Source organism: Colobus angolensis, unplaced genomic scaffold (assembly GCF_000951035.1).
Source record: "Colobus angolensis palliatus isolate OR3802 unplaced genomic scaffold, Cang.pa_1.0 Scaffold215, whole genome shotgun sequence".
NCBI lineage: Eukaryota > Metazoa > Chordata > Mammalia > Primates > Cercopithecidae > Colobus > Colobus angolensis.
The window spans coordinates 379423-404411 of NW_012115322.1; the positions used below are offsets into that span (position 1 = coordinate 379423).

General features: G+C 36.4%; 2 protein-coding genes across 3 annotated transcripts in view; one reads left to right on the forward strand and one right to left on the reverse strand.

The window, feature by feature from the left end:
• PRPF40A (PRP40 pre-mRNA processing factor 40 homolog A (S. cerevisiae)) overlaps positions 1-20522 on the forward strand; it is a 62887-nt gene extending 42365 nt beyond the window's left edge. For both annotated transcript variants that reach the window (XM_011943041.1, XM_011943040.1), the window contains 12 exons: positions 516-666; positions 1619-1752; positions 7658-7772; positions 7942-8033; positions 8132-8248; positions 8742-8879; positions 9220-9315; positions 12865-12951; positions 13052-13148; positions 13233-13294; positions 14217-14348; positions 15815-20522. In XM_011943041.1, the coding sequence (XP_011798431.1) occupies positions 516-666; positions 1619-1752; positions 7658-7772; positions 7942-8033; positions 8132-8248; positions 8742-8879; positions 9220-9315; positions 12865-12951; positions 13052-13148; positions 13233-13294; positions 14217-14348; positions 15815-15907 (1314 nt within the window). In that variant the 3' untranslated portion in view covers positions 15908-20522. The remainder of the gene's footprint in view (positions 1-515; positions 667-1618; positions 1753-7657; positions 7773-7941; positions 8034-8131; positions 8249-8741; positions 8880-9219; positions 9316-12864; positions 12952-13051; positions 13149-13232; positions 13295-14216; positions 14349-15814) is intronic.
• A 1837-nt stretch (positions 20523-22359) lies between these two features.
• Positions 22360-24989, reverse strand: part of FMNL2 (formin-like 2) — a 130400-nt gene continuing 127770 nt past the window's right edge. Inside the window, exon 26 of the mRNA XM_011943043.1 lies at positions 22360-24387. Coding sequence (XP_011798433.1) covers positions 24278-24387 — 110 coding nt within the window. The 3' untranslated portion in view covers positions 22360-24277. The remainder of the gene's footprint in view (positions 24388-24989) is intronic.

Consider the following 24989-nt stretch of genomic DNA (forward strand, 5'->3'; position numbering starts at 1 on the left):
GCAATGCGCAGTTGTTTCTACAGAACATAACATTTTAAAATACCTGTTTCACTCCTGTCTCTTTTTCATTGCGCACTATTATATTTTATGCTTTCTGGTTTTCAAGGAACACATATAGATGCAAGTATTATCAAATTTAAACATAGCTGAAAGTCATTGAAGACTTTAGCATTTACCTGCAATGTGACTTGTCCATGGTAACCTTAGTTTTTGTCTGTAATGCTTAGTAGTAGAAAGGTTTATGTAGTATGGAGGAAAAGCCGAAAACATGGTTTCCAGATTCTGGCTTTTAGAAGGAGGTGGAAAATGTGAAGCTAAGTACCAAAGCCAAGTGCTTAGGCAAGAGCAAGCAAAGTCAGCAGTGTGGCCATATAAAGTAAATGAAATTTACTTGAAATTTCATTTAACCTTTGAAATTTGGTCATCCATTAGAATATAAAGCTTTCACTAATTGCAATTTAAGTATCTTAATTTCTTGGAACTTTGAAACATATATATTCATACTTTTGCTATAGGAACAAGCAAAGCAGTTGCGAAAGAGAAATTGGGAAGCCTTAAAAAACATACTTGACAACATGGCTAATGTAACATACTCTACCACTTGGTCTGAAGCCCAGCAGTATCTGATGGATAATCCAACTTTTGCAGAAGATGAGGAGTTACAAAGTAAGAATAATGGCTAAGAGAAATGGTTTTAAATAGTGTCCTCCAGCAGCAAAGAATTATTTTCACTTTTTATATGAGATAACTAACTGAATTTTATGCAGTTGTTGGTTCATTTGTGAAAAAGTGTTTTATTTATTTCCAAATAGGATATTTCCTTCTGATTGAGTTTGTGATTCATGACAAAAAGGTTTTTCAAATTTAAAGTAGCTTTATCAGGTAATCCTTGAAATATTTACATTATAGGTCAAATTTGAAATCATGTTTAGCCATTTGTATGTAACTTGGTAAGAACTAAATGAATTACTGCATTTTACTCATGTTGTTTTCTTGAAGTAATAACATTACAGGTTTGTAAAAATAAGAAAATGTATTAGAATTGTGTTACATTAGGCTTCCCTAAGTATTCTTTCTGAGTTAATCAATTGCTTTTTAAATTATAGCTTTCTCAGCTACCCCTCTAAAAGTCATGCTTCAGTAGATTTTTTTTATAGGGTACACAGTTCTATACTAAGCTCCTGGAATAATTATGATATTGCAAACAGATTTTATCATAACACTTTTATTTTCATTAGTTTTGCCATATGCACATCCTTTGTTTTATCCTATGACATGTTTCAGAGTGCCTTTTATTGAGTTCTTTGTGAAATTTTCCTTAAAACTTTCCTATGCAGATGATTACAAATCATATTGAGTTTAAATACAAGTTTGTTTGTTTGTTTAGAGACGGGGTCTTGCTGTGTTGCCCAGGCTAGTCTTGAACTCCTGGGCTCACAAGCAGTACTCCCACCTCAGCCTTCCAAAGTGTTGAGATTACAGGCATGAGCCACCTCACCCTAGCCTAGCTACAAGTATTTTTGACAGGTGATTTTGAAATTTTGGGGGATCTAATGCAAATAAACTACTTTACTTGTTGACATTTGACACTTTAAATTTTAACTGGCAAATATTTTAGATATGGACAAAGAAGATGCATTAATTTGCTTTGAAGAACACATTCGGGCTTTAGAAAAGGAGGAAGAAGAAGAAAAACAGAAGAGTTTGCTAAGAGAAAGGAGACGACAGCGAAAAAATAGGGAATCTTTCCAGGTAAAAGAAAAAGCTCTCTTTTCTAACTTAGTTTTATATTATACTTACAGAACTTGAACAGTAATACAAAGAATTTTGAGACAACTGTTCCCAGATCATAGACTTAGGCTTTGTGAGGACTCATACACATTTAACTCTTTAAGTTCTACAGATGAACATTGATAAATGAGGTTTCGGTTGGGGAAAACAACAGGAGAGATGACTGGAAACAAGATATGTGTGGTGAGTCAGTAGTAGATGATACTTAGTTTCTAGAAGACAAAGGGACTGCTAGGGTATTATAGTTTGGGGATGGGCCATAATTTCTTAAAAACTAAAAAAAGGACCTGGGATTGCATGCTTTTCAGCTAGTAGTTTATTTTCATCTTCAAGTATCATTTTTATTTTCAGTGATAGAAAATATCATGGAGCAATAAATATTTTGCATTTCATATCTTACCCATTTCAAGAATAATTGTAATAGCTAATGTTTGATTGCTTACTGTCAATACAATTTATGTTTACAATCTCAGTTTTTCTGACAGTCTTATCTTATAAGGGTACTTACTGTTTTTGTTACATAAGTTTATATAACTAAGGAAATGAAGAGGTGAAGTGACTTGCCCAAGTTCAACAGTTGCTGAATAGTGAAGCCAGAATTTGAATCCATGCAATTTTGATTACAGGGTCTCTTCCATTAACCATTGTATTAGGATGAATGCTAGGTTACAATGGCTTAAATTTTAAGTTCTTTTCTTGAAATAACAATCTTTTTGGTCTAGGGCAGGACATACTGCCATCCCCTAGGGCAGAGGTTCTCAAAATTCAGTGTGTATCAGAATGACGTGGAGGACTTTTTAAAAATTTCTTCTGGCTGGGCACAGTGGCTCATGCCCATAATCCCAGCACTTTGGGAGGCTGAGGCTGGCAATTGCTTGAGTCCAGAAGTTCAAGACCAGCCTGGGCAACATGATGAAACCCGCTCCGTACTAAAAGTACAAAAAATAATAATAATAATAATAATTAGCCAGGTGTGGTGGTGCATACCTGTAGCCCCAGCTACTCAGGAGGCTGAGATGGGAGAACCTGAGCCCAGGAGGTCAAGACTGCAGTGAGCTGTGATGGTGCCACTGCACTCTAGACTGTGCGAAAGAGCGAGATCCTGTCTCAAAAAAAAAAAAAATTATTCCCACTATGCCAGAGGTTACTAACCATCTTAAGTGCCACAGCCAGTAGAATGATTTCAGTCCTTATTCAATGAAAACATTTACTACTCTTGATGGGTTCCTTTATCTTAGTGACTTCCTAGACTATCGTATTGTACAACGGTTAAAAACACAAATTGTTTGGCCTTACCTGAAGAATTTGAGTTAGTAAGTCTGGGTTGGAGTCTGAAAATGTACATTTCTAAATTTTCAGGTGGTATCGATACTGTTGGACCGTACTTTGAGAAGCAGTGCCCTAGCGTGTTAACCTTCTCTGCAGAGTTAGGGGTATGCTGCCCCAATTTCACATTTTAACTTGGAAAAAGTTGAAAGAACAGTTCTTTTTAAAGCTAATGATTTAGAAGTTCTGCTCACCTCCTTCATTTGGGTTCAGTTGCTGAGAATTTAGTCACATGACCACAACTAGCTACACAAAGGAGGCTAGAAAACTTAGCTTTTAGCTAAGCAGCCATGTGCCCAGGAAGAAGGGGAGGACAAATTTTTAGAAGGGCTATTATACACTCTTCTACAACCTAAGCTTTAATGTCTCTGATGAAGGTTTTGCAGTGGTTTAAAATAAGGAGACATATGTGAAAAAATAATAATACAGTGAAAATAAGATGGAAATCTGGGTCATAGAAAATATGAAACTATAACGTAAACAATACTGAAAGTGGAGACTATGAGGCGAAATTTTGATGTGAAGGCTACACGGTTCCGCAAATAAGCCTAAATGTGGCTTTGAATCAGATTGCTATGTGTCTGGCATAGTTTCTGATTACTACTAATAAAATTGGTGTTAAGTATGTTGTATTAATATTCTTTCAGATATTCAGCGTGGTAATTTTCCTGTTCTGCTACTTCAAAAGATTTATTTAAGACTTTAGTGAAATGAATTAAAAGAGAAGATTGGCATTAGACAATAAAATATAATTAATGGAGAGCATCTCAGTAATTATGGTTATGATGATGACTATCTTTTTATTCAGTGTTCATTTGCTAATCAGAAAATTCATCACATCTATGACAAGGAAACTATGACTTTGTTTTTCTTATGTCTTAAAACTGGTATTTGAAGTCAATGTCGTCTGGAAAGGATTGATCTGAGGCTTTCAAGGAGAACCAGAGGAATGTATAGTGTCTCAGAAGCCAAGAGTTTGGAGTTTTAAGATAAAGCATGATCCCCAGATGCACAGAATCAGTATCACCTGGGAAATTATGAAAATGCATATTCTGAAACCTGGGAAATTATGAAAAGGCATATTCTGAAACCCCACGTCAGACTTACAGAATCAGATTCTGGAAATGGGACCTAACAATATGATTTTTTTAAACAGTCCTTCAGATGAGTCTTTGAGAAACCCCTGAGGTAAAGGAATCTATCTAAAGTAACATGTTAAGAAATTTGTATGGAATGAGGACTGAAAGAATACTGTTAAGAGTGGCATTTAAGGTGTTTAGTGACCATTGGCATGGTAGGGAAAGTTAAAGATCTGCCAGATAGTCGAAAGGTACCTAGAGGTATAGTTATACCTTTCAGATATTCAGTAAGGTGAAATTGAAATAAGCTTGGGGTTAAGAGAAAGGCTTTTCTTGGGTAAGAGAAAACCAGTTAAGAGGGAGAGAATGAAGGAAGAATTGAAAAATAAGGGTGACTCTTATTAAACAAAATCTCGTAAGGTTTGGAATTCAAGCATATATATATGAATACAGTTACACTGAGAGCAGTTTATAAAGGAACAAAAAGGAGGATGAAGATGGAGAAAAATTAATACCGATTAGGATCTAAGACAGCGGTGCTCAACCAGGAAAGATTTTGTGATTGTCACTATTTGTGGGGAACATGCTACTGGCATCTAGTGTGTAGAGGCAAGAGATGCTGCTAAACATCCTGCAGTGTGTACAGGACTCAAACATACCCCACCCTCAACCAAGAGAAAGAAAGAAAAAAATTACATCATCCAAGATGTCATTAGTGCCAAGGGAAGAAGAAACATCAAGCCCAGCCATCTTTGAAGCAACTTGCTTTCCATAATGTAAAAGACAAGGCTTTTTCACCCCTAAAATGGGGCAAGTAAATAGAAGAGAATAAGAATCATACAGTTTTGTCAGAGTGGTTTTCAAACCTGATTTCACATCGGTCATTGAATATTCCAAATATCTGAATATTAATATTGCTTTTAAAAAATAGTCCTCAGGTGATTCTTTCAGGTTAGGGATCCACTATTGAAATAATTTCAGTGTCACTGTTCTTTGACTTTACCGGACGGATCTCACCAGTCTGGAAGTGTAAGAAACACTAGCAAAACAGGTATGATAGAGTGAGGTAAGTTCTAAGATATTAGAGCATCACTGAAGATGGTTTCCAAACTATTTTAGAGACCCAAAAGAGGGAGCAAGTGAGGAATCTGGTGAGCACAACAAGGGTGGTTAAGACAAAATTCCATTTATGTTGAAGGGTAAGGGTAGTTGACAAAAGGGTAGATACTGGCAGGGTTTGAGAAAAGAATTTCAGAGTTGCAAGGGAGTGTGGACATATTTAGTCTCGTCTGAAGAGGAGTGAGTGGAGTTGTAAGTGCCTGATGTTACTTTAGGACAGCTCTATACAATAAAAATGTGAATGCTACAAATGCGATTTTAATTTATTATTTATTTTAGTAATTTAACCCAGTATAACCAAATATTATTTTAACACATAATCAGTATTTTTAAAAATTGCTAATATTTGTATGTAGGGTCCAGCCTCACAGGGTCGGTGGGTTTTTCTCCCCATGTGTGGAGACAAGAGATTGTAGAAATAAAGACACAAGACAAAGATAAAAGGCAGCTGGGCGCAGGGGACCACCACCACCAAGACACGGAGCCCGGTAGTGGCCCCAAATGCCAGGCTGCACTGACATTTATTGGATACAAGACAAAGGGGCAGGGTAAGGAGTGTGATCCATCTCCAATGATAGTTAAGGTCACGTGGGTCACGTGTCCACTGGACAGGAGACCCTTCCCTGCCTGGCAGCCGAGGCAGAAAGAAAGAAAGGAGAGACAGCTTATGCCATTATTTCTGTGTATCAGAGACTTTTAGTACTTTCACTAATTTGCTACTGCTATCAAGAAGGCAGAGCCAGGTGTACAGGATGGAACATGAAGGCGGACTAGAAGTGTGACCACTGAAGCACAGCATCACAGGGAGACGGTTAGGCCTCCGGATATAACTGCAGGTGGGCCTGACCAATGTCAGGCCTTCCACAGGAGGTGGAGTAGAGTCTTCTCTAAACTCCCCTGGGGAAAGAGAGACTCCCTTTCCCGGTCTGCTAAGTAGCGGCTATTTTTCCTTGACACTGAGGCTACTGCTAGACCAAGGTCCGCTTGGCAACGGGCGTCTTCCTAGACGCTGGCGTTACCGTTAGACCAAGGAGCCCTCTGGTGGCCCTGCCTGGGCATAACAGAAGGTTCGCACTCCTCTGGTCACTTCTCACTGTGTCACCTCAGCTCCTATCACTGTATGGCCTGGTATTTCACTAGGTTATGATTGTAGAGTGAGGATTATTATGATATTGAAATAAAGAGTAATTGCTACAAACTAATGAATAATGATATTCATATATAATCATATCTGTGATCTATATCTAGTATAACTGTTCTTATTTTATATATTTTATTATACTGGAACAGCTCGTGCCCTCAGTCTCTGGCCTCGGCACCTGGGTGGCTTGCCGCCCACATTTGTGGTACTAAATCTTCAAGATCTTGTATGTTTTATACTTAACTGCACATCACAACTCAGACTAGCTACATTTCATGTACCCAGAAGCTATGTTAGGTCAGTGGCTACCTTACTGAACAGTGCAGGTATAGGAATTGTGGCAACAGAATATAGGGTTACAGTTTCTTTTAGTCACATTTGTGTATAGCAGTGGAAGACAGTTTTTCCTGTTGGGGTGGGGTGGGGGGTTGGTATCATCAGGCATTAGATTATCATGAGGACCACACAACCTAGATTGCTGGCATGCTCAGTTCACGATATGGTTCGCAGTCCTATGAGAATCTGATGCCCCCACTGATCTGACAGGAGGCAGAGCTTGGGCGATAATGCTTGTTCCACCACTCACTCCCTGCTCTGTGGCTCGGTTCCAGTTCTGTGGCCGGGAGTTGGGATCCCCTGATGTACAGGATTAAACTCCCTAAGGATTGGGTTGGAAGCAGAAAGTGTGGAAATTGGAACTGGATATGGGTTTGAATCCTAGGTCTCCAAACTACTTTGGGAAAATTATACATCCTTCGCTTAAGGCCCCTTGTTTTTTAAAAAATAAATAAAAATACCTAGAACACATTAGGCACTATTTTTAAAGACAGAATATACATTTAAGGAAACATGCGTATACATTCTTTAGCCTCATCATTTGAGGTAGATACCCAATATTTTAAGTTAATTTCTACCTTTTTTTAAAAGCTAAAAATTAGGTTCTATCTGAAAGGGTAGGAAATAGAACCTTAGAAAGATAATGTGCTGTTGTAAAAGTTATTTTCTGTAAAGGACAAAATATTTTTCTGCCAAAAGGCAGTTGTTACTTTGCCCAAATAGGAAATATTCTTTATACCCAAACAGGTTTGGGATAACATTGGTAGAAGAGTTTTAACTATGTCAAAGTTTTCGTGTGTTTTCATGTTAGACTCTTATTTCTCATGTACTTAGATGACTTTTCAAATACAATTTTTCTCCCTAGATATTTTTAGATGAATTACATGAACATGGACAACTACATTCTATGTCATCTTGGATGGAATTGTATCCAACTATTAGTTCTGATATTAGATTCACTAATATGCTTGGTCAGCCTGGTAAGATTATTTTCTTTGCTAATTTACCCTTATAGTAGTAGTTGGAATGGGCCAAATGCAAAGGTGATTATGTTGGGGGAAGGGTGCTTTATTTTTGTTTTTTAAACAAAAAAGTAATTGCAGCTCTTTGGTTAGAGCTAGCTTTTGACTTCTTTAGTTTTTTCATTAGGATCAACTGCACTTGATCTTTTCAAGTTTTATGTTGAGGATCTTAAAGCACGTTATCATGATGAGAAGAAGATAATAAAAGACATTCTAAAGGTAAATAACTATTCTTACCTTTTAACCTATAGTGTATCTTAAAAGTACTGTATTCCTTTGATTTATGCATTATTGATACTAAGATTTCTTTTTTTTAGGATAAAGGGTTTGTAGTTGAAGTAAATACCACTTTTGAAGATTTTGTGGCGATAATCAGTTCAACTAAAAGATCAACTACATTAGACGCTGGAAATATCAAATTGGCTTTCAATAGTGTAAGTTATTTTTTCTCTTATAAATAACTAGTTTAATAGTATAGTTTTTAATTTATTCAGATAAAAGCAGCTAAGTTGCAGCATATTGGAAACGGAATATGAATAGTTTTACAGAGTAGTAGCCAGTCTTTCAGGTAAGGTAAAAGAAAAAATTTTATTTAGATGATGGATTGACATTAAACTTCCTTTGCTCAAATTAACTGTTATTATTATACATAATATGGCCGTTATAAACCAGGCCTTGGGCCACACATGAAATACACCGACACTGACAACAGCTGATGAGCTAAAAACAAAAAACAAAACATTTGCAAAAACCTTATAATGTTTTAAGAAAGTTTACAAATTTGTGCTGGGCCACATTCAAAGCCGTCCTGGGCCACAGGTTGGACAAGCTTATTTTAAGCAATGTGTGATTCCTAAATTAACAATAAATTATTTCAGCTAATAGTTATGATACTATTATAACTGATTAAGTATGATTTTCTAATAGTTACTAGAAAAGGCAGAAGCCCGTGAACGCGAAAGAGAAAAAGAAGAGGCTCGGAAGATGAAACGAAAAGAGTCTGCTTTTAAGAGTATGTTAAAACAAGCTGCTCCCCCGATAGAATTGGATGCTGTCTGGGAAGATGTATGTATACTTGTTAATTTTTTCTAATGGAATTATTTTCTTTACAATTGAGAAAGAAATTTAAAATATTTTTATTTTTCATTTTATAGCCACAAAAATAAGCTAAATTTATTTGTAGAATATACTAAATATATTTAGAATATAATAAAAGCATTAAATCAGCTGTGAGTCTGTGTTTAGGAATATTTGTAAAGAATGGTTTGGACTTTTGAAGGGAGGAAATAATAGACTTTAAAGGGACTGGTTCATCACAGTTTTTACTTGCTATTATGATTTATTTTAGATGTATTGGTGTACTTTCTTGGTATTCACATATTTATTTTATATCTGAATTTTTCAGATCCGTGAGAGATTTGTAAAAGAGCCAGCATTTGAGGACATAACTCTAGAATCTGAAAGAAAACGAATATTTAAAGATTTTATGCATGTGCTTGAGGTAATTTTAGAATTCTCATATATAAAATATATAAAAAATATAAACAAATTGAAGAACTTAGAATGATGAAAGAGTTTTACTTAATGTTCACTGCTTTCATACAAATGTACTTACCTGGGACAGTTAGAGAATGGTTTTTTTCCTATAAAAACTGCTTTTAAGTGAAAGAAATTATAAGTTTCCATGGGAATATAAAGATTTGTATGTGAAAACTGTTTTGTATTTTTAGAAAGTTTTAGAAATTGAGCAGTTTGGCAGCCACATGGATTGACTAGTAAACTTAAAACTGAAAAATTTTTCTTGTAAAGCAGATAGAAAACAGCTTTTAGGCACATTTGAGATATTATACCACATTAGCTGTGTAGAAAACCCAGAGAGTTTCTGGAATAAATGGTAAGATTTTGTTGAAATAAGCAATGAAACATAAACATCTCAGGTCACTTTAATAGGTAAGGTTCACTGGGCACGGTGGCTCATGCATGTAATCCCAGCACTTTGGGAGGCCGAGGTGCATGCTGATCACCAGAGGTCAGGAGTTTGAGACCAGCTGGGCAACATGGCAAAACCCTGTCTCTACTAAAAATACAAAGAAATTAGCAGGGAGTGATGGCGCCCAGCCACTCGGGAGGCTGAGGCAAGAGAATTGCTTGAACCCAGGAGGTGGAGGTTGTAGTGAGCCAAGATCATGCCACTGCACTCCAGCCTGGGCAACAGAGTGGGACTCCTTCTCAAAAAAAAAGTTAAGTAAGAGTATTTTGATGACAGTTTCAGTTAGGCCCTTGTAAGTATGCTGAATTGACCAATAATTATTGAATAATAGTGGGCCAGTGTTCTAATTGCTTTATGTATATTGTATTTAGGAACTTAATCCTTTCAATAAGCCTATGAAGTTAATAGGTGAACAAACTGAGGCAAAGAGAAGTAAAGTGAGTTACAGGGTTGGAAGCCAGGCATGTTGACCTTGGTCAGTGCTTTTAACAAGTATGCCATGCTGTCAGTTTTAGAGTAGCTAATACTTCATAAGCTAAAAACTAGTATGTGTTTAATATTATAGTGTTGCATTGTAAATGGGCATAGCAGGTCACTAAATTGACTATTTCCTATTCCTTGATTTCCTATTTCTTGATTTATTGTTCTTGATTAATATAATGTTAACCACCGTTTTTTCTGTAACATGTATTCACATAGGCCCTATATTGTTTCACAGCTGCCTCTAGATGTGGTCCTGTTGGCTTTTTTTTTTTTTTTTTTGAGACGGAGTCTCGCTCTGTCGCCCAGGCTGGAGTGCAGTGGCCGGATCTCAGCTCACTGCAAGCTCCGCCTCCCGGGTTTACGCCATTCTCCTGCCTCAGCCTCCCGAGTAGCTGGGACTACAGACGCCCGCCACCTCGCCCGGCTAGCTTTTTGTATTTTTTAGTAGAGACGGGGTTTCACCGTGTTAGCCAGGATGGTCTCGATCTCCTGACCTCGTGATCCGCCCGTCTCGGCCTCCCAAAGTGCTGGGATTACAGGCTTGAGCCACCACGCCCGGCCGGCCTTTTTTTTTTAATTCTTTTTTTTTTTTAAAGCAGAGCCTCTCTCTGTCATCCACTTCTAGGCCGGAGTGCAGCAGTGCAGTTATGGCTCACTGCAGCCTTGAACTGTTGGGTTCAAATGATCCTCCTGAGTAGCTGGAACTGCAGTCACGTGCCATCACACTTGGCTTTTTGTGGGTTTTTTTGGGTTTTTGTTTTTATAAAGATGGGATCTTGCTATGTTGGGCAGGCTGGCCTCAAGCAAGTCTTCTGCCTTGGCCTCCTGAAGTGCTGTGATTATAAGCATGAGCAACCATGCTGGGCCTCTAGATCTTTTCTGTGCCAAATGTAGTGCAGACCACAAGCATCTACATTACCTAGAAGCTTCTTAGGAATGCAGAACCTTAGGCCCCATGGGGCAGAAATCCTGCATCTGACTCTTCATTTTAACCAGATTCCCAAGCATTAAAATACACATTTAATTTTGAGAAGCTTTGCTCTAGATAGTGTCTTACCTATTTTCCCCCAGTTCAAGAATCTCCAGATTCTTTCGCGATCTGTACTGGGGATAACGTAGTTAGGTGGTAAATGGAGTAAAAATGGTACCATAGGGAAGGGCTGAATACATTCAGATTTTGGGGCCTTAATAATCTGAGGCTTGAGGTATTAAAGAAAGCTAGGTTAGCATTCAGTGAGATCAAAAGGAGAATAGTCCATTCTGAGATCCAGATTTTCCATTTCCACTTCTGTAACTGAGGTAGAATTTATTCTCAAAGCCATAGAAATGTTTAGGGGCAAGGAGCTTGTACTGTAGCACCCCCCATCACTGCTAACCTAATAATTGTTTTAATGAGTAGAAATCCACAAAGACAACATATGGATGTCTAAGGATGTCTTGTTTGAGGAGGAAGGAAATGGCTTCTTGGAGGAAATGAAAGAGGGGTAGTAGATTTTGGATTTATTCTGAAATCAACTTTATATATCTCAATTCAAGGATGGCTTTCAGGTTGTTTTTTATCTTAGTGCTTGGGCTAAGTTGCTGACCAAAGCCAAATTGATCACAAAAACCATGCCTGAATGTCATTGTATTTCACTGTCATTAAAAGCAGACTGCATATTACACTTTTCTTCTAAACCACACCATTCTCCTTCTTCTAAAAAACTACTTTTTCAGGCCGGGCACGGTGGCTCACGCCTGTAATCCCAGCATTTTGGGAGGCCAAGGCAGGCGGATCAGGAGGTCAGGAGATTGAGACCATCCTGGCTAACACAGTGAAACCCCGTCTCTACTAAAAATACAAAAAATTAGCTGGGCATGGTGGCAGGCACCTGTAATCCCAGCTACTTGGGAGGCTGAGGCAGGAGAATGGCGTGAATCCGGGAGGCGGAGCTTGCGGTGAGCTGAGATCATGCCACTGCATTCCAGCCTGGGCGACAGAGTGAGACTCTGTCTTAAAAATAAATAAATAAATAAATAACTTTTTCAGCTGGGTGCAGTGGCTCACATTGCTGTAATCCCAGCCCAGCACTTTGAGAGGCCGAGGCACGTGGATCACCTGAGGTCAGGAGTTCAAGCCCAGCCTGGCCAACATGGTGAAACCCTGTCTCTACCAAAAATACAAAAATTAACCAGGCGTGGTGGTGCATGCCTGTAGTCCCAGCTACTTGGGATGCTGAGGCAGGAGAATTGCTTGAACCTGGGAAGCAGAGGTTGCATTGAGCCAAAATCATACCACTGCACTCCAGCCTGCGTGATAGAGCGAGACTTTGTCTCAAAACAAAAACAAAAGAAACCTACTTTTTCTACTAATAGTTTTTAACATTGTTTTGTTTAGATGTCTAAATGAGTGGGTATAGGATGGGCAAGAAGGAACAGAAAAAAAATTTAAGTGACAATTCTTTGCAGTTTCAAGGGATTACATTTCTATATATTGTGGAGTTTTACTCTAAGAACTTACTTCCGTGGCTTTTTAAAGATTCTTTACAGTCTGTCTACAGTAAGTATAAATTCTTGAAATTTTTTTTGTCCCCGTAGCATGAATGTCAGCATCATCATTCAAAGAACAAGAAACATTCTAAGAAATCTAAAAAACATCACAGGAAACGTTCCCGCTCTCGATCGGTAAGGGAATTCATTGTACCAAGAGTGTATTAAAGTTGTGGCACGATGAGTGTATTAAAGTGTTAGCATTATTATGAATGAAATTATTTGTATTTTTTAGGGGTCAGATTCAGATGATGATGATAGCCATTCAAAGAAAAAAAGACAACGATCAGAGTCTCGTTCTGCTTCAGAACATTCTTCTAGTGCAGAGTCTGGTGAGCATTTCTGTTTATTTGATTAAATCATTTATACTGATATACTCAAATTCTGACACTTTTTTTTCCTTTTATGCTGCTCAGAGAGAAGTTACAAAAAGTCAAAAAAGCATAAGAAGAAAAGTAAGAAGAGGAGACATAAATCTGTAAGCAAGCTTCTAATTTTTACATTTCACCTAGGCGTTTGCCCTTAACTTCCTCAGAGATCATAGAACCTTTTTCTATCTAGTTCTCTGCAGCCCAGGACAGTTCAGGTGGGCACATTGTTGTTGCTCTTAACCTTAATCATCCCTTAAACTCATTTGGTGAGCTTTGAAATAATACACACACCAGTGTTAGGATCCCCATCCCGGTCTTTAAAATTAATCTTCTAGAAAAGAGACTCTTGTGCGTGCATGTGTCTCTGTGTATGTTTGTATATTTGTGTGTATGTGTAGATTGAAGCTGTTGTTGAGAACCACAAGTTTAAATGTTAAAACAACCACTCCTCTACGCTTGTAGATCTTAATCTTTGGTGTACATTAGGATCCACCTAAGGAGCTTTTTCAAAATGTGAAGGCCTGGGTATCACCACAAACTTGTTGAGTTACATTTTTTTTATTTGAATTTGTGTATATCTAATGAAGAGCCGTTTATTTAAGCACTAATGTTAAATTTTAAATAATTCCTACTCAGCAATTTCAAGAAAATTTTATTAGTACAGCTGTCTGCCTTATGTGTTAAAGCTAACAGTATCCTAGGTACATGTATAAACCAGTATTATACTGAGTTAGTGAAAAATGTAATATGTCTCTGTATTTACATAATAGATATTACACATCTGATGTGGTAGTAAGTCTCCTGAGTGGTATTTTATCCTGTTAGAATATTATCCTTCCCAAGGGAAAGCTGTCCCCCTTGAATCTTGGGTAAATTTTACTTAATCCTTGAGGTTAACAATTCACATTCTCTCTAAGAACACATAATCTGTTATACGTAGATGTTCTTAAGTATTACTTATATAAGAATTACCTATATAAGAATGGTATCTTCATCAAAATGCTAACCTGTTGTTTTCTATTCATTTAGGACTCTCCAGAATCCGATGCTGAGCGAGAGAAGGATAAAAAAGAAAAAGATCGGGAAAGTGAAAAAGACAGAACTAGACAAAGATCAGAATCAAAACACAAATCGCCTAAGAAAAAGACTGGAAAGGATTCTGTAAGTATTTAGAATTGTTTCCTACCTGTATTTTCAAAATGCAAAAATGGATTCTTTGGTTAAACCATGATGGTGTTGAAAGAATAGACTTTTCCAGGTGTGCTACAATTGAAGAAAACAGTGAAAATTCAGTTAAGTACATTTCACACTATGATAGTTTTTGGTCATGAATGATCCTAGATTTGATTCTCCTAAATTTGACATTTTTTAAATATAGCATTTTATAACGATAGCCTTAACTCACTAAGAAAGGATATGGTCACTAAGAAGTGACACTGGACATGTTTTACCTAATTCTCAAATTTTTTTTTAAGTGAGAGACTAAATCTGGGATTCTACAGATGTCTGCAATTGTCACTGTCATTAAATCCTTTGTTTCAAAAAGTAGCAATTCAGTAACTTTTAGGAATACTGATTTGGGGTGGAGGAAGGGCAAAAAAGTAGGAGAGGAGAATATAAGCCAAAGTTAATTATTTCACTAACAGATTACATAATTAGTCGTTTTCAAATATATGTATATATGAATGACAGAGCCTAATAATGCAAATACTGTGGGTTTAGCAAGGGTAAATGCCTATGAATCATCACTGGAGAGCATAAACTATGTAGATAAAACCCTATTAGGGATCTCTGGATATTCTGATTCGTTGGTATAGGGTGGGTTTTTTTTATAGCTGAAACAGGTGAGTCTTGAGTCGCATCGTAAGTGAAGACTGAATGCTTCCTTTGTACTTTTTAGCAGCTTATGGTGGGTTAAATGAAATCCCTGGAGTGAAAGAGGACAATATGTGAACTATCCACTTTTCAAAGGTTGTGTCTCACATACAGTGCAGTTTTCTTTTTGTTTGTTCAGCCTAAATCTTGTCCTGCTCATAAGTCTTGTGTATTTATTTGGCACAGGAATTCATACGCTTAAAGCATACTACTTCTGTTTCTGTGATAATACTTCTGGAACCAGGGGGAAGCTACAAAAGTAGCAAGGAATAGGCCGGGCGCGGTGGCTCATGCCTATAATCCTAGCACTTTGGGAAGCCGAGGTGGGCAGATCACGAGGTCAGGAGTCGAGACCAGCCTGGCCAACATGGCGAAACCCTGTCTCTACTAAAAATACAAAAATGAGCTGGGTGTGGTGGCGGACGCTTGTAATCCCAGCTACTCGGGAGGCTGAGGCAGGAGAATTGCTTGAACTGGGAGGCAGAGGTTGCAGTGAGCCGAGATGAGCTGGGTAACAAGAACAAGACTTGGTCTCCAAAAAAAAATTAGCAAGGAATATATTATCTAGGAAATGAATACCTGGCTTCCATTAAATGGAAATATTGTTTCATATTCACACAGTCTTTATACTCTGTGAAATGTGTTTCTTTGGAAGAGAATTTATATAGATAATTGGATTCTTTTTTCACAGGCTCAGCCTTTAAACCTCTTTGTACTGATGTCAACTATAATTGTAATCAATGTCTTTTCAGGGTAATTGGGATACTTCTGGCAGTGAACTGAGTGAAGGGGAATTGGAAAAGCGCAGAAGAACCCTTTTGGAGCAACTGGATGATGATCAATAAATTATACCAAATATATGTTTACAGTATGATTTAAAGTCTGATTCAGACCAGGGACTCTATTTTAAGTTCAACTGAAGTAACACTGGGTTTTAATTATATCACAGGAAAAAAAAAAGTGCATTTAAGTATTGTTATCGTGGACTTTATAAAAGCAAAGGAAATTGAAAATAACTTTTGATTCTGTATCAAGAATCATATTTTCATACAGTCATAACTGTCTTTCTGTGACCCTTTCACAGGGCACTGTAGGATGGATTAAAGGTGGCAATTTACTGATAACTGCAGATGTCTCTACTTTGTTCTAAAATCTAAGTCATGAGGTGATTTGATTTACTTTATAGAAGCTGGATTTTGAAGATATAATGAAAAATTTTTTGATAATATAGTAGTACAAAAAAAGCACCAGCAACTGATAAAACTGCTTTTTTGTGCACTACCCAACTGGTTAAAGCCAATGTGGTCTTTTATGGTGAAACTCCTAAGAAATAGGTGGTTTTGCTGGAAACTTGGTAGACCCTTAATTATAGTGGTGCTAATGAGCACTACTGTAATATAAAGCCACCATTATTTTTTATCAAACATCTAAATACATTTTGCAAAGGCTATTGTGAGGGCATTATTTTGAGCATCTATTTTGAGGTGATGTTTAAAAAAAACTTTAACATCAAATTGTAAATTAATTTAAATATATTGCCTTAAGGACCTACTACTAAAGAATGTGCCACCAGACTTTAAGTGATAGTTGCAATATCCTTGTCTAAAAAAAAAAAAAAAAAGTTGACTTAAACATTTTCTTTAACAGTTGTCTTTTTTTTCTAAATTCAGTCTTTCTCTTGCTTTTTTCCCCCGCTATTGAGGAAGTATTTTGCCTTCCCTACTCACTGAGAAGTATTGACTTCGTGGTACACATTCTAAAGCATTTCTGATTTGAATATTTTTGTACATTTTTATCAATTATTAAACCTTCTCTTCTAGTGTGTACTAGTATTTATTTCTACTTAAATTGCTCAGCTCTAAAGAAATTGTATGATCATTTTAAAGGTACTAAATCCCTGAAATTTTACTTCATCTTACCCACACAGCTAGTTTACTTTCCTTTTTTAATATTTAAGAATATTATAAATCAGTGCATTTGAGGTCCCTAGATTTGTTTTTCACCTATGAATTTTTTACAGACTATTTTAGAGAGGCAATGGTTTGAAGACAGAATACTCTACATGCTAACTTCTGAAGGTTGGTAATGTAATTTATACTATTTTCCTTCAGTGCAGGAGATTTTTTAAGTAAATAAGTAAATTTTAGCACCTATTCTTTGGTATTATCTGTGTTATTCTTTTAATGTGTACACTTGAAGAGATTCTCTTTCAAGTTGGGATTTAGAAGAACAAAAAGTTTTTTTTCCTTAACCATCCTAGTGAGTTTTGAAAGTGGACTTGACCAGAATGTGTCTTTCCCATTTTGCCCCCGTTTGAATTAAATACAATGTCTACTTTTTAAAGGCTGAAGGGGTGGGCGAGGGGATTGTTTCTCATTTTGTCTCCTAAGTCATTTTTCTGCTATGAAATACGACCAGGCTTTGTAGGAAGACTCATGGAGAAAATGTGAAGTAATCAAATTGCTTGCTTGAGATTAGTCTCCTATTGTATATTAGAGCCAAAACACATAACAACTTTGGCAACAGGGAATTGTCTAGACTCAATTTTCAGAGGTCCCATTGTAGTGAGTTAATACTGCTAATCATGTCAATCACTTGACATGGAAGTCAGTGGCAAATCTTTAAAGTATGCATTTGATATTGGCAAATATATACTAGTGGTGTTTCACAAAAGAATTTTAGAATCTGTAAAAAACATTGTTTTAATTACATCCATGAATGATTTCTAAAGTACAGCTTTAAAGTTTTGATTTTTCTATTTAAATAAAAAGCTATTGATGTTTTAGCATGTCCTCAAAATAGATTCCTGTATTTCTTACAGAGATAATCTTACTATAACCGCAAATCCCCACAACACAATATAAGGTTTCCCTGTAGTTCACCCATGAAAATTATTTGACTTAAAAACAACCATAGTAGTAAACAAATTGCAATTCAAAATGCAACATCCTTGCCATAAAAGATGTAATTTAAGTGACTGTGATCCTTTGTCTCCCTTTCAGGATCCCATCAAATGGGATTTAGTTGCCAGAAAGATACTTGGCAGTCTGAAGGTACAGGTGATAAGATTTTGTTCTCTGTGAATATTTTTAAACTAATAGGTTATGTTTTTAAATCTTCAGTTCGGTAAAAACTGAAACGTCTTGGAATATTGGTTCTATTAGAGTTAAACATGTTAAAACAGGAAAGTGTGTTTATTTTCAGATAAGGGGAATTTATACTTTTCATAAACGCCTCAGATTCTTAGGAAAATGTTGAGGGTTTATCTTCCCTCAGTGTCATTAATACTAATGAACTATTAGATCAAATTCACTTATACATTTAATATCATACTTAATATCCAGAATTTAAATATTTTTTTCTCCCAGTTCATATTTCTTTGTGGGAAAATTGAATTTGTATGAAAAGTTAGATAATTTAGCTAATGAAGTATGAAGTATATGCTCTTCCTAACTGAATTAAAACAGTGTAATGCTTTTAAATAAAAGCAGTGGTCCCACCACATTTTTTTCAGCATAGTAGCTGGCATTTTATTATCATTAGCCAGAGTAGCTTGAGCATATAAATTATTGATGTTTTCCAACTTTAAAAGTGCATTTTATGCCTCCCAGTAAATTTGATAATGATTTGTCACAGCTTTGTCATCTTTTGACTTTTGCTTAACTGGGCCTCATTTTGTACAACTATAATATGAAAAAGGATTGTCCTAAAGTAAGGGAACCAGTTAATGGTAGGATGAAGAAACTGTACAAACTCCTAGAAAAAAAAGCTGTGTGCATTTTTCTGGAAAGTTTTTAGTTTCAAACTGTGTAATTCAGTTTTCATTCAATTATGTAATTTGATTATATGCTTTAAAAAACATTTGTCTAAATATTCCCAGTTTTCTTCTGGTCTTACAGTCAGCTAAGTCCTGGCTATGCAGCCACTCATTTTTGCATCCAGAAAGGAGTAACCCCTTTATATGAAGATTGGGTTGTGTTTTTTTTTTTTTTTTTAAAGCTTAGATGCTATGTAAGAGAAAACTATTTGTAATCACATAGTACCCAGGGAGGAGTGATGAATGCTTGTTTAAAAAAGGGGTATTTAAGTATATTATGTAACTTAAATATAAATTATAAAACTAAAAAACTTCAGCTTTTAAAACTGTTTCTAAACAAAATGAAGCAAAGTACATTAATTCCTTCTATCTTAAATCTGAGACTCTTTATTTTCCCTTGGGTATATATTTCTCTCAGTGTTAGGTAGATTTTAATTCAACCATTCTACATTCTCTACATAAAGTTACACTCATTTTACATGAAAGCAAAATAATGTCTTTACTTTCATGGAACTGTGTTCTAACAGGCTTATAATCTCATTCTGTGCTTTTGGTAATGGCGTATGCCAGTCTGATGATTCTTACCATCTTTAATCTTACATTACTCTTCCAATTGTTTCGACTTAACTGGTGGTCATGTAAGTTCCTCGGTGGCAGGGATTTGTCTGGTTCACTTACTGTTATATATCCTTGTGGAATAGGACAGTGCCTGGCACATAATAGGCACTTTGGGAATGAATGTAAAATATTAGTTGAAATATGTATTCATCTGGCATCCATGGTACCCATCATCTGTATTAAAGGGCTTATAAAAGCATCATTGCAATAAACCATACTAACCCATCACTAAAGTCACGGTCATAATTGAGTGCACCTAAAATAAGGTCTTGTGACTGTACCTTAGCTTTTACTTCAGACATGTCCAAAACTTGTGAGAACATACAATTTAAAGTTGAAAATAATAATTTTGGGCTATTTTTGAATAGGGCTGAAACATGGTGACATGTCAGGCACTCAGTTTTTTGGAGCTGTCTTTAAGGTGAGGTGGAAAGTGAGAGATGATTTTGCTCTAATTACCCACACATTCTCCCTAACCCTCCATTTTAAGAAACTTAGGTATAATAGCTTCTCTGCTTTTTAAACTTGCCATATAAAGACTATCAAAACTGTTTTGTGATTCTCAGTAGGATCTAGTTCAAGGCCATCTCAGTGCTAGTGATTGGTAATTGTTAATTTGATGGTAATTACCCTACTTGTAAAGTTGACATTCATACTGGCTAATCCTCCCTGCCCCTAGTCATGGCCAATGAAAACATTGAGTGGCTGGCGAATTAGATCAGATTTAAACTAAGCCATTCCTTGATGCTATTCTTCACTACTGTTCCTTAGGGTATCTAAGTGTGTTATTTATAAACATTTTTGGGGGCTCCTGCCTGCAAACTTTGGTAGGTGTTGGTCTTCCCTACCTCTACAACTGAGCCAAGGACTTGTTCTGAAAGGTGAGTAATAAGGGAACAAGGTTTCTATTTTCTGTTTGTAATTACCAGATTTCCACCTCTGTTTATATATTATTCTGATGTAAAAGAACCTCATAGTTATATAAAATTAGACCTTTTGTAAATAAATATAATTTATTAGAAAAAGTGGCATCTTTTACTAAATTGGATTTGTGTCAGTTTTTTCCTTTAAGCACCATTCAGGCAGCAAGCTCTATGCTGTGAGAGTTGCTAGAGGCCCACGTTATGTTTTCTCAGTGTAATTCTTCATTTGCTTGATAAAAAGACTTAAAAAAACAAAACCCATCACCTCTTTCACGTACATGTTTGTTTCTTGGGCATAGATGGGCTATTAGTTTAAAAAGAAATGGAAAACATCCTTTTGATGAAATCTGTTAAATTCATCTTTGGAGACATTTCTGATAAAAATTAGGAAATACATTAGGGCTAAGAAGAGTTTTATCAAACATTAAAATAGGTATGTGTGGCTGGGCGCAACAGCTTGTGCCTGTAATCCCAACACTTGGGGAGGACAAGGCAGGCAGATCACTTGAGCTCAGAAGTTTGAAACCAGGCTGGGCAACATGGCAAAACCCCATTTCTACAAAAGTTAGCCAGGTGTGGTTGTGCGTGTCTATAGTCCCAGCTACTCAGGAGGCTGAAGTACGAGGATGGCTTGAGCCCGAGAGGCAGAGGTCACCCTGAGCCAGGATTGCACCACTGCATTCCATCCTGGGTGATAGAGCCAGACCTTGTCTAACAAACAACAAAATGTGGATTATGGAGCTAGTATAAAAGTGTATCTATTTTCCAGTGTAAGAAAGATCACCTCATTCTACAGAGATGATTCCAGTATGTTGAACCAAAGCAGAGTCAGTGATGGATATTAAGCCCCATTCTATTGAGAGCAGAATTGAGTCAGGATGGTCACTGGGCATTGCAATGAATTTTAATGTTACATGATAGGGAGTGGGGAACGTGAGTATTTAATTCAAAGTTATTGGTAAATACCTTTTAAAAGATGAATGTTACTCTCTGCCTCATTTGAACTTACTGCTATAGTTGAGTTTGAAAACATTGTGAATTTGTGGAATATTAAAAGATTTTTATTTTACCATTAGGTACCAGTCTGATAGTAAAACAAATGAGATCCTTACTGATTGCAGAACTTAATTTTTTGTCTTTCATAAAATAAAGCTTTTAGTGGAAGGTGCACTGAATTGGGAACAAAAGACCTAAGGCTTTATTATAGGCAATTATTAGATTGCACCCTGGGCAAGTCAGTTTCCCAATGTGCACAACAGTGTTAAAGATTATTGCCGTTAATCTGTAAGCAGCTATGTGTGACAAATGCAAAGTACACTGTGGTGGTTGTGACACTAATTATATAAATTATAATACTTCCTTAAATGACTATATATGTCTAAATTTAAGCCACTTGAAAGGTATTCTAAATTTAAAATTTTCCTTGTTTCCATAAAAAGAACATGAAATGTTACACATAAACTTTTGATGAATGGGAGTTTTCTTACAACTGTAAGTAAGTCCATTTGTGCAGTGGGGGCCAAACTGGTTGTGCACCTTGCCAACTGGTATGGTTGTTGGGTGCAGTGTTAACTGTGCAGTTCATATATAGCCTATTATCTTTATTTGTACAATGTCCTAATTGAAACATTTGGTGGGACTGCTGGGGGGGGGGGGTTGTGGCATTTCACCAAACAAGGTGCTGTTTCCCCAGAAGCTGTATGTTTATAAATACAATTTTGGAGATGTAGTCTCATTTCCAAGATCCATTTTCTGTTTTATGTAGCAAGTGGTCAAGATTTTTCACATAGGGAGGAATCCTTCTTGAAGTTTACCAAGTATATTTGGATTCTGAGTTCAAATAGCAAGATAGATATATGTGTTTCTAGAAGGTAAGTCCACATAATATTGCTAAAACCCCCTAAATTGTACCACTGAAAGATTATGACATATTACAGAATAGTAGTGTAAATAGTTTATTTGCTCATATGCCATGAAAAGACCAGAAAAGTAACATGAATTGCTTTTATAAAACATTCTAATATTGCTAAGAAGCAGGCCCATTAATAGACAAACAGAAAAGAACATGCCAACGTTGTCTATTTGTAGATGAATAAATAGGCAATTATTTTAACATATATATGTCAGCATTGAACTTTGGAAAACAGCTGCTTTGTAGTGGAAGTCCAACTTGGTCAAATTGCTATTTTTAATCAAAGTGTTGTTGAGTCCACAGAAAGACAAAATCTTGGCATGTTCTTTTTAAAGTACACATATATGGGAATGTGCCTGCAGGTGGCAGTTTAATCTTTCTGTAAATAGGTACACTAAAGTGAAATGTGGTAGGTAACTTGCTCCCTAAACTGTCCTTGTAGTTAAATATATATATTAAAAAAAACTATAAGTTAAAATAACATTCAGATTGTATAGCATAGGCTGATGCATTTTAAAACAATATTTACAATATTACCCAGAGGCTTAGGTGGGAATTAAAGAGAAGTGTAAAAACCATAAAAAACTGCACCAATTTTATAGCAAAATATCTGTACATTTAAAAAGATCATATAACTACACATCCAAGGAAAAGGGACCTTCACCAAGGAGTTCACATAAGCACAACATAAAATAGGAACTTCAGCGGTTAAATACTATACAATAAACTTTACAATTAATATATTGATGTACCAAGAAGATAAGCCAGAAGCAGAATGTATATTATGAAAAGTACAAATTTAGCTTCAGTCCAGTTTTTGACTTTGGAATGGATCAAGTGCCCTGCCAGAGAGGAAGGAAAAGTAACAGTGGCTTAGTGGGCCATTTAGTCCCATTACATATTATTTAAGCTTAATACCATGTTAGTACTTTTTAGCAACTTAAACTGCAATTCCCCATAAGTAGTCTGGGAAATGCATGAACAAGTTAGCCTTGATACACAAAGCCAAGTGTATCTTCTCCAATTCACAGAAAATAAGAAAAAATTGCGATTGTCAGAGGAGAGTAAGGCCAGGTTCCTAACACTACTCTGCTAGCAGATGTAACCTTGAATGCTTATTAATAGAGCTAGTAAACTTCTTCCTTGCAAGGCACCAATTTCTGTTCTCAGAATTAATAATGGTCCTCAGAAATGCTAATACTGATTACTGAGATGTTAATTTTAGTGCTAATAAATACACTTGCATTATTTAAAAGCTGCCTCTAGCTGAAGAACACAGTACTACAAATAAGTCTTATACATTATATCTCCACATTCATACCGGTGAATGCCTCTCACAGAGCATCGTTCTCTAGCACAGAAGTAGTAGAATGTGAAACTGGAAACAAAGGGTTGAGTGACCTTTGTGCCACAGCAATTGCATCCTGTTTGCACTTTGCCAGGGCCTGGTTATAGACACAAGGAGTCTCATCATGTGACTTTTTCCTCCTTCCAAATTGCAAGTAAAATACAAAGTTGATGGATATGGCTAAAACAAAATTCCTTCAAAGACATCTCAGCAAAGGACTCACAGCAGATGCATTCATGTTATTTACAACATCAGGAAACCAGGTGGGCCATCATGGGACAATCACAATGGCAGGTAATGAGTTTAATAAGAAATTTACATTTTGGTTAAAAAAAAATAACATACTGGTGTAAAAAGATACCTAATCAAATCAAATCCTATTGCTTTGATTAATCTGAACAGGTACTTCCATTTTTAGGCACTTGTTAACAAGGGTTGAAAGGAGAGCTCATTTTAAAATTATTTTGTGTTTGCTAAATCTGAGCCCTTAAGAATATTTTTTGTGTGTACAAGGCTGCAGTTAAATGGTAGCGCATAAAGTTCATGTGGGCAGTTTCATTCACGCACACCCTGTATTCATGCAGGCCGGTCTCAGGTTCACATTGTTATTTCGGCACCATTAACAGAACGCAAGTTCTGATCATCAAAGCGCCGCCTGACGCTTCTCCTCACCGCATCGGCTCGTCTGTATGGTTGGTTTCTAAGATCTGTAAAGAGGAGAGTGCCAGTGAGAGAACAGCAACCTTTAATAGCATGTGTCTAAGCAAGACAAAGGCCAGCTGGCAGCCAATCAAAGCAGCTTGTGTAGAAAAGTCAGCTAATGGGCCCTTCAAACTCACCGAGCATTGAATCAAAGACATAAACATTTGCCTTCAATATTTACAATCAAACAAAATAGGGTGTAATACTGGTAGGATTCTAGAACTTTGAGAGAAAAATACAGATTATTTCTGTAACTGGCCAGAGTCTAGCTGAAGTCTTATTTTGAAATGTTTCTTAAATTAGAAGCAGCTGTAGCTTAATTTTTTTGTTTCTGGAAGCCTGAATGAATAAACAGTAATTGCAGTAAATTTTACACTGCAAAATTAATAAACCAGACTGTCCTGTCCCATCTTATCCGTGCAGTTGTAACAAGAACCTAAAGGCTTTCACTTTGCAGATAAGGGACTCGATTTTCATTCCATTAAGCTAGCTGAGTTTATTATTTTGTAAATTTTAAACAAAATGTTCAATTAACCATTAAATCTAAACATAATCTATTCCCTGACATCCTTTTTGGCCACCTTTTTTTTTTTTTTTTTTTTTTTTT